The following is a 10,074-nucleotide window of genomic DNA, read 5'->3' on the forward strand; positions in this document are numbered from 1 at the left end:
ATTAGCCGGGTGTGGTAGCGCGCGCCTGTAGTTCTGGCTACTTGGAAGGCTGAGGTGGAAGGATCGCTGGAGCCCAGCAGGTCGAGGCTGCGGTTGCCGGGAGCGTGGCACTGCACTCCAGTCTGGGCGACAGAGTGAGATTTCAACTCAAAAAAAAAAAAAAAGCAGTGCAGTTCTCAAGATCCACATATGACACGATGGTGCCACAAAAGACAGGACCAGCAATGCAGTCTGCGGGCAGGGGCAACAGAGAAGCTGTCGCCATGGAGGACATGCTCACATCCACTCTGGAAGAGTGAGCAGGGATCCCCAGATGCATACAATAACTGGAGCACAGATGGAAGGAAGATCACCAAACAGGAGAAGGGGTTCTTCTTTCTCTCAAGATGGGAGGGAAAGCAGTAAAGATAGGAACAAGTATAGATTTGCCAATGTTCATATGTCATAACTTCATTTTTCCCTTGAAGTAGGAGGCAAGTTCATATGCTGAGGAGGATTAGAATAAGGCATTTTGAAAGCGGGTAAGATTTGGATGGTTATTGGGTAGACTGGGAGACAGAGTTGCCCAGGGATATAAAAAGGGACATAAGCCAACTGACCACACAGTTTCCCTGTTTGTTTTCGACTTCCAAGACTCCAAGTAGACGCTAACTCCAGGCCTTTTCCCCCACTTGCTCCCAGGTGACATAGTTACAAAAAAAGTGAGTCTCAGACATTTACTAGCAAGGTGGCAAAATATCAACAGAATAGCACAGAGAATCCAGAAGTAAATCCACACATTTACAGCCAGCCCATGTTCAACAAAGGCACCAAGAATATACACTGGGGAAAGGGCAGTCTCTTCACTAAATGGTGCTGGGAAAATTGCATCTCCATATGCAAAAAAAACAAAACTAGACCCAGGCCTCTCACTATATTAAAAAAAAAATCAAATAAAAAAATGGATTAGAGACTTGAATGTAAGACCTAAAACTATGAAACTCCTAGAAGAAAACACTGGGAAATGCTTCAAGACACTGGTACAGGCAAAGGTTTTTTCCATAAGATCTCAAAAGTACAGGCAATTAAAACAAAAACAGACAAATGGGATATTATTAAGCTAAAAAGTTTCTTCAGAGCAAAGGAAACAATAAACAAAGTGAAGAGACAACTTACAGAATGGGAGAAAATATATACAAATCATCTATCCAACAAGGGATTAATAACTAGAATATAAGCAACTCAACAGCAAATAATCATAAAAATAATCTGACTTTAAAATGGGCAAAAGATCTAAATAAACATTTCTAAAAAAAAAAAGAAGCCAGGTTCGGTGACTCAGTCTGTAATCCCGCGCCTTGGGAGGCTGAGAGTGGATTGCCTGAGCCCGCGGTTCGAGACCCGCTGGGCAACTTGGTGAGACCGCATCTCTACAATAAATCAAAAAATTAGCCAGGCGTAGTAGCGCGCGGCTGTAGTTCCAGCTACTTGGAAGGCTGAGGCGGAAGGATCGCCGGAGCCCAGCAGGTCAAGGCTGTGGTGGCCGTGAATGGCCACTGCACTCCAGTCTGGGCAACAGAGTAAGACTCCGACTCAAAAAGTAAAATAAAATAAAATAAAGATATACAAAAGGCCAACAGAATGGGGCATGGTGGCTCACACATATAATCCCCAGCACTTTGGGAGAGAGAAGCAAGAGGAATGCCTGATCCCAGGGGTTCCAGACCAGCCTGAGTGACATGGCAAGACCTCGTCTCTACAGTAAATCAAAAATTTAGCTGGGAATGGTGGCATGCGCCTGTAGGTCCAGCCACTTGGAAGGCTGAGGCGGAAGGATCGCCTGAGCCCAGTAGGTTGAGACTGAGGTGGCCATGAGCATGCCACTGTACTGCAGCCTAGGTGACAGAGTGAGACTTCAACCTCCCCCCCCAAAAAAGGCCAACAAACAGATAAAATAATGCTCAATATCATTGATCATGAAGGAAATTCAAATAAAAAGCACAATAAGATATCATCTCAACTCAGTTAAAATAGCTGTTATCAAAAAGATGCAAAATATTAATAGCAGATACTGGTGAAGATGAGATGAAAGGGGACATGTTGGTGAGAACATAAACCAGTACAGCTACTGTAGAAAACAGTACAGGGGTTTCTCAAAGAATCTAAAAATAGAACTACCATATGATCCAGCAGTCTCACTGCTGTGTATACATCCAAAAGAAAACAGACATGGAATCAACCTAATCACCTATCAATGGATAAATGGATAAAGAAAATGTGCCCCGTGCATGCAAACACACCATACACAGAGAAAAGTATTATTCAGCCATAAAAAAGAATGAAATCTTGTCATTTGCAGCAACATGGATGAAACTAGAGGTCATTATGCTAAGTGAAACAAGCCAGGCACAGGAAGACAAATATCACATGTGCTCACTCACATAAGGGATCTAAACAAGTGGATCTCATGAAGATGGAGAGTAGGCTGGTGGTCCCCAGAGGCCAGGAAGGGTGGTGGGGTGGAGGGCATGAGGAGAGACTTATTAATGGATAGAAAGAGACAGTTCAGTAGAAGAAACAAGCTCCAGTGTTCCACAGCACCGTAGGGCAACTATAGTAACAATAATTTATTGCATATTTCAAAATAGCTAGAAGAGAAAATTGTGAATGTTCCCAATATAGAGAAATAAATGTTTGTGACAGTGAATACCCTGATTTGATCATCACATCCTGCATGCATGTATCAAAATATCACATATACACCATAAATATGCACAACTATGAAACATCAGTAAAAAGAAGTCATACAGCCTGTTTTTACATGAGGCATTTTGGACACAAAATTCATTCAAGGCAGATGTCACAGTATTCTGGCAGAAGGATTAGAAAAGCTTCTTGTAATCTTTGCAATACTAGGTAACAAAACTACATCATCTGTCGCATGTGCAAGACATAGGACCACAGCAGAATCCCAAGCCTGAGCACCACCCCAATGGGGAGGCAGGTTCCTGGCCTTGCCAGATTCTACTAAGGTGGAAACTATTCTACCAGTGGAAATGCTGCACAATATAGCTCACCAGCTCACACGTCTTGAAGACTACCAGGTTGAAAAGTAAAGTTGAGATGTCCATTAGGCAACCAAAGCCACAGATCTCAATTTCCATAGCAAAGCTGGAGCTAGAAGCATAGGCATCATGAGCATTTGAGCCTTGGTAGCTAAAGCATGGAAGGGAGATGACCTAAGAGGAAAAGCATCATGTGGGAAAAGAAAACAAAATAATAAATCTTAGGAAAGAGTTAGAAGGAAGAGGAGAACCAGGGAGGAAAAGCCAAGGGAGGAGGAGAATTCAAGAAGAGAGTGGCCCACCTGGCCACATACTGGATCCCAGAGAAGTCCAGCGGAAGAGGAAACTGCCCAGGGTCAACAAAATTTGGCAAAACCATGATGGAGAAGAGAGCAGTTAAGACCATGAACACAAGCAGAAGAAATAAACTTCCAGAAGAGAAGTAATGGCTCTGCTGTGGCTGGAAAGAGGCCGAGGAGGGATGTGGGTGCAGGAAGTTTGCAGGTGCGTTTGTAAGTGAGTTGTGCCATCACCCCATTTTCTTTATGAAGCAGAAGATCAAGGCACCTCCTAGAATGACTCAGACTAGGTACAACATCTCTTTAAGCTCACAGATGGCCAAAACAGAATAATCGGATGAAGGCTAAAGATGTAAGTGGAAGAGAACTTCCCTAGGCTCCCAACATAGCACATCTCCCTCCCACCTGCCACCAAGGCCACAGACTGCCTTTTCTCTTATTCCATACTGCAAGCAATGGCCAAACTGCCTGCTGTCTACGCAAGCCTGTACTTCCCCTGGACTTCTCTCCCTCCTGGATAGTCCACATCTGCATAGAAAACATGCAGTTATTTTTTCCATTAAAACAAAAAATCAAGCCTAAGCCGCCCCCACTCCCCTCTGAGTTGCTCCTGCCTGCTCTCCCTCCCTTCACAGCAAAACTTCTCAAAAGCGCTGTCTATCCTTGTCTCTTATTTCTTTCCTTCTATTATATGTTGAACCCACTCCAAGTAGACCTTTGCTCTCGCCACTCCATTCAAGCTGCTTTCATTAAGGTCACTAATTATCTCCACATTACTAAGCCAGTGGTCAATTCTCACAGCTCATCTTATTTGACCCATCAGCATCTATCACAATTCATCTGGAAACACTTTCTTCACATGGCTTGTCAGACACCCTGGGATCCTTCTACCTCACTGCTCACTCCTTGGCCTCCTCTGCTGGTTCCTCCTCTTCTCTCTATTCTCTTAAGCCCCAGTGTCCCAGTATCCACTCTTCCCCTTCTCCTCTTTGACTCATTTTTTTTGTGTGTGAGTTGGAGTCTCACTCTGTCACCCAGACAGGAATGCAGTGGCTGCTCCCGGCCACCGCAGCCTCGACCCACTGGGCTCCGGCAATCCTTCCGCTTCAGCCTTCCAAGTAGGTAGAACTACAGGCACGCGCTACCACGCCTGGCTAATTTTTTTATTTATTGTAGAGATGAGGTCTCGCCAAGTTGCCTGGGCGGATCTCGAACCCACGGGCTCAGGCAATCCACTCACCTCAGCCTCCCAAGGTGTGGGATTACAGGCTGAGCCACCGAGCCCGGATGACTCATATTTTTACAGCTACCAAGCCTGCTATCTGTGCTCCTTGGCTGTCAGCAGCTGCTTTCCAAAGCTGTTGGCACATACCTGCACTTCTCCCTTGTCACCTTTTTAAAAAACAAGAGTCTTGATGATGGTCTGAGGATGGCCCTGTGCACCGCTGCTTGCTGTGGGCCCCACCTAGAAGCTTCATAGCTTCTCACAAGGTTCCAGGTCCAGGTGGCCTGCGTTTGCTAGAAGACTGAACTTCACATGTAGGAGTACTACTCTACTATAAGAAATACCTTGGGTTATATAAGTCCGCTTCTTGGACGATCACTAGCACATGCATCATTTTCCCACTTTTATTCTCCCATAGTGTTGTGATGTTAGAGATAAGGTGAAATAAAAATAACAAAAGAGAACCCGCTCGCTATCAAAATTCTCTTAGCACTTACAATTAATTATCAGGGCCCAGAAGTAAAAACTGCTACACACACACACACACACACACACACACATCTTTTTCAATGAGGAAATTAAAAAGAATCACAGTTAAGAAGCCTCTAAACCATGAGATATATAAGAAGGTTTAGATAAAACACTATAGCTTTTATGAGACTACCTAAACAAGTTTGCTTCACTTTTTTTTTTTAATCATTGTCATTGTAATTTACCTGACAGCATGCAGGCACCCAAGTTACTGTCACCGAGAGCCGGGTTTTGAACCTACCTTGTATTTGGAAGTATCCCAGTTGTGGACGACACGTGCTGGGATCAGAAAACTATCGTCGACGTGGCAGCTGCTGCAGTAATACCACCCGCTGTAACTGCACACCTTGGCCTTCCCGCTGGAAAGACCTATGGCTCTCTGGCATCCTGTTCAGGAAAAAAAAGAACCCATGGTTTTCGCTGTACTTTCAATGCCCCAGAACAAGGCTATTCAACCCTCAAGTCTTAACCGAAAGGCTGCAGCCAAAAGGAAGTCACAGAGAAGAGAGTTGGGCAAGACTGTGCTTTCAGGGATCATTTCTACAGCCGGAAGACAGGTTGTGCAGCTGTGTCCTCTTCTTCCTAGTCTGACTGCCTCCGCCACCTCTCCTCTTGGCACTCCGTCAGGGTCATCGCGGTCCCCTGTCTCCGGGCTCTTCTGATGCCACCTACTCGCCACGCAACTGCCACAGCCAGTTTCTGCAAGCACTCCTTCACCTCCGCACTGCCCCGCTCAGGACGTTATCGCTGCCGGGCCCTTCGGTGGGAGCTGCTCACGTGGGATCCTGTCCAACCCACACAACATCTCTATGAGGAAGACGCTGCTGACTCTACCTTACAGAAGAGGAAGCTAAGACATCTGGGAGTCTCAGCATCTCATCCAGGGTCGCCTACCCATTAACAGGCAGAGTGTGGATCTGGCTCTGAGCTTGCCTGATGCTGAAATGATCCCACAACTGATGAAGAGGTGGAAGGATCGCCCGAGCCCTGGAGTTTGAGGCTGCTGTGGGTCGTGATCACACCACAGAACTCCAGCCTGCATGAAAAAGGAAGACCCCGACTCAAAAGAGAGAGTGTGAGAGAGATCTCAAAGCCAATACGCAGGCTTCGTTTGCTTACAAAACCAGTGTAAGACATTTGGCCTCCGATTGGCCCCGTCTCATCTTTCCAACTTTCCCCCCACTACCCTCCAATGGGAATACAACCCCTTTTTATTTCAGCCAGAGAACTCTCCTCACTGGTCCCCAAGTAAACAGTGTGCTCACTTCACTCTCCGCATATCATTTCTCCTTACACAGCATCTTCTTCTCGTCTCTCTATTTCACAAACCCTGCCCGAGACAAAGCTGTCGCCTGCAAGTGACCGTTAATGCCTTTCCAGACCCAAGAAAGTCTGTGATACTGCACACTGTCCTGGTACTGCCAAGAGACCTGGTGATAACCACGACCCTGCCACAAAAGAGCCATGACTCTTCTCTAGATAGCAGGAACTACTTTCTACTGATGAGTATGGAAATTCTGTCAAAATCATCTCCAAGGACAAAACCCCAGTCATCAAAGATACACAAACAGCACCATCATTCTGGCATTTCTGATCTGCAGCTTTCATTTTAGAAACTCTACCAAGTGGCCCATTTCATGATTGGGTACCAAGAGCTATATTGAACAAGGAGGTTGGACACTAAGCCTATTTCGTGATTGGACATGACAATAAGTTACTCTTTCAATAATAATATAATGATCAGTATACCTAAGCCTGAACTGTATCCCACATCTTTAAAAAAACAATAATAGTGACATAATGATCATGTCTCACCCCGTTTCCATTACTAGGAGCTCAAACACATTAACATTATCATTATGGATATTACTGTTTCCAAAAATAGGTGACAAATTGACTTAACACTAACATAACACAAAATAGAATTCAATCTTTCCTTAAGAGTTAGAAAGTGCCGCCTGGGCAACCTGGTGAGACCTCATCTCTACAATAAATCAAAATGAGCCAGGCGTGGTAGTGCGCGCCTGTAGTTCCAGCTACTTGGAAGGCTGAGGTGGAAGGATCACCGGAGCCCAGCAAGTTGAGGTTGCGGTGGCTGGGAGCGGCCACTGCACTCCAGTCTGGGTAACAGAGTGAAACTCCGACTCAAAAAAAAAAGAGTTAGAAAGTGACTGTGATCTTAAAGAAATTTAGGATCATTGGTATCGTTTAAATTCTCACCATATAACCCTGAAAAAAATATATGCATTTATTTTAGCTTTTTGGTTGTTTGAGTTTTGAATATCATAGATATTAGTAAGCATTTGCTAAATATTTACAAGGGGGATCCTCAAAAAATGGAATTTATAAAAAATAGTGTATTCTTTTTTAATTTTTTATTTTAAAGATGTGGGGTATAATTCAGGGTTAGGTATACAAATGTTCTTTATGCAGGTACCCTTTTGATGAGGAGTGCCCCCCCAGCCTGCAGATTCCCACTACTGCCGATCCCGCCCCCCGCCCCGGCAGTTTCCCACTACTGCCAATCCTTTTCTTACAGTATTATGATAATTGTTCAAGCCCTGCTTACAAGTGAAACTATGTGATACTCTGTTCTTTGCTTCACTCAGTGTTATAGACCCTAAAATCCATCCAAGTTGCTGTGAAATTCCTAATTTTGTCTTTCTTTATGGCTGCATAATATTCCATCGTGTATATGTACCACATTTTTTTATCCAGTCCTTTTTCAGTGGGCAGCATGTTTGGTTCCATGTTTTTGCTGTTGTGAACAATGCTGCAATAAGCATACATATGCAGGTATCCTTTTCATAGAGTGACTTGAGTTCCTCCGGGTATATTCCCAGGAGGGGGATTGTGGAGTCGAATGGAAGGTCGATTTTTAGACCTTTCAGAAATCACTAAACTGTTTTCCACAGAGGCTGCACTGGTTTCCACTCCCACCAACAGTGCAGAAGCGTTCCCCTTTCCCTGCATCCTCTCCAGCATCTGTTGTTTTTGAGTTATTGATGATGGCCATCCTGACTGGAGTTTATTTATTCTTACATGTCTAAACTTCCGCCACCTTCAAGGCACTCTGTTTGATGCAATACACCTATCGAGACACTTTTTCCACAGCTCAAAAGTTTTTAAACTTGTCAGTTTTGATGACCTTGAGTGCTTCTGCCTTTTTTTGTTCCACATCTTCCACATCGGCAAGACATTTCCCTATGAGGACTTTTATCATCTGAGGAAACTGAAAAAAGTCACTAGGGTTGAGACTGGATGAACAGGGAGTGGGGGTCATGGGGGTCGTGCTGTTTTTGGTCAAAAACTGCTGAACATTCAGCGTGGTGTGGACAGGTGCGTTGTCACAGTGAAGAACCAGTCACTGTTTACCACAACTAGGGATGTTTTTTCTGCAAACTGTGACACCTTCTCAAACTTCTCAGATAAAACCTCAAAACTTCCAGATAAAAACTTCAACTGATCATGTGACCCAGAAGAACAAATTCTGAGTGTACTACAAGAAGCCCACCCTCTAAAAGATAATTCCGAGTTTTGGGGGTCCCTCTTTGTATATAGTCTTTACTAGGTACTACTGGGCTTATCAGTCTATCATTTTTATGACTTTATTCTCATTTTCAGGATGCAACACACATCGGCAATACTAAAATAAACAAATATGGGCCGGGCATGGTGGCTCACACCTGTAATCCCAGCACGCTGGGAGGATCACTTGTTGAGCCCAGGAATTCGAGACCAGCCTAGGCAATGTAGCCAGAGCTCATCTTTAGAAAAAATTAAAAAGTGAGCTGGGCCAGGCTCGGTGGTTCAGCCTGTAATCCCGTGCTTTGGGAGGCCGAAGTGAGTGGATTGCCTGAGCCCGTGGGTTCGAGACCCGCCTGGGCAACTTGGCAAGACCTCATCTCTACAATAAATCAAAAATTAGCCGGGCGTGGTAGCACGTGCCTGTAGTTCCAGCTACTTGGAAGGCTGAGGCAGAAGGATCGCCGGAGCCCAGCAGGTCGAGGCTGCAGTGGCCAGGAGCAGCCACTGCACTCCAGCCTGGGTGACAGAGTGACACTCCAACTCAAAAAAAAAAAAAACAGTGAGCTGGGCATGGCGGTGCATGCCAGTAGTTCCAGCTACCTGTGAGGCTGAGGCAGATGGATTTCCTGAGCTCAGGAGGTCAAGGCTACAGTGAGCCGTGATCATGCCACTGCACTCCAGCTTGGGTGACAGAGTGAGACCCTGACTCAAAAATAACAATAAAATACACAAATATGCATTTCTAAAAAGCAGACAGTCTAACAATGCTTGCATCAACTGAACTGGGCACAGGCCCACAGCTCAGCAGACTGGGAGTTTAACTGTAGGATGTCTCACAGGTTAGCATCCTCCCAGCTCTGGACAGGCCTCTGGACTCTCACAAGTCAAGAAGGATGGGAGAATACAGCTCAGGTTCACTCAGGATTTAGTTCAGACAAAAGCAGCAGCACATAAACTCCTCCCATTAGTCCATGGCTGTCTTTACCTTCACACCTTGTTCAGAAACATGTTCTCCCACTCCAGGGCTGAAATTACCCTAATGACCCAGAAGTACATTTGAACCTGTCTGCATGCTTGAGGTGCACAGACAAGCTCTCATCTCAGGTCAGGAAGTGTGGTTTGCTCTTGCCTAGGGCATACTGTGAGGCCGACCTGACAAATTCTCCAGCCCTGCTTCCTCACCACAAAATAAAGGGTCACCCTAAATTGGTGGATTTTCAGATTCAGGGAGCATCAGAGTTTTCTGGATATTTTTTGTGAAAAATATGTACTCATCTTCCCCCGAGATGATAGTGATCCTGCAGATCCGGAATAGGGACCAGGAATCTGTATTTCTTTTTTTCTTTTTTTGAGTTGGGGTCTCACTCTTGTCACCTAGGCTGGAGTGCAGTGATGGAGCCTGCATTTCTAATGAGCATCCTCCCCCTTCCCACCTCCTCACCCCACC

General features: G+C 45.2%; 1 protein-coding gene across 1 annotated transcript in view; it reads right to left on the reverse strand.

Annotated features, from left to right (window-relative positions):
- The window catches only part of PLEKHM3 (pleckstrin homology domain containing M3), a 161,872-nt gene that overhangs the window by 102,228 nt on the left and 49,570 nt on the right, over positions 1-10,074 (reverse strand). Inside the window, exon 3 of the mRNA XM_008062403.1 lies at positions 5,341-5,486. Within this exon, the coding sequence (XP_008060594.1) occupies positions 5,341-5,486 (146 nt within the window). The remainder of the gene's footprint in view (positions 1-5,340; positions 5,487-10,074) is intronic.

Source organism: Carlito syrichta, unplaced genomic scaffold (assembly GCF_000164805.1).
Source record: "Carlito syrichta isolate Samal-C Ts95f unplaced genomic scaffold, Tarsius_syrichta-2.0.1 Scaffold305694, whole genome shotgun sequence".
NCBI classification, from domain to species: Eukaryota; Metazoa; Chordata; class Mammalia; order Primates; family Tarsiidae; genus Carlito; species Carlito syrichta.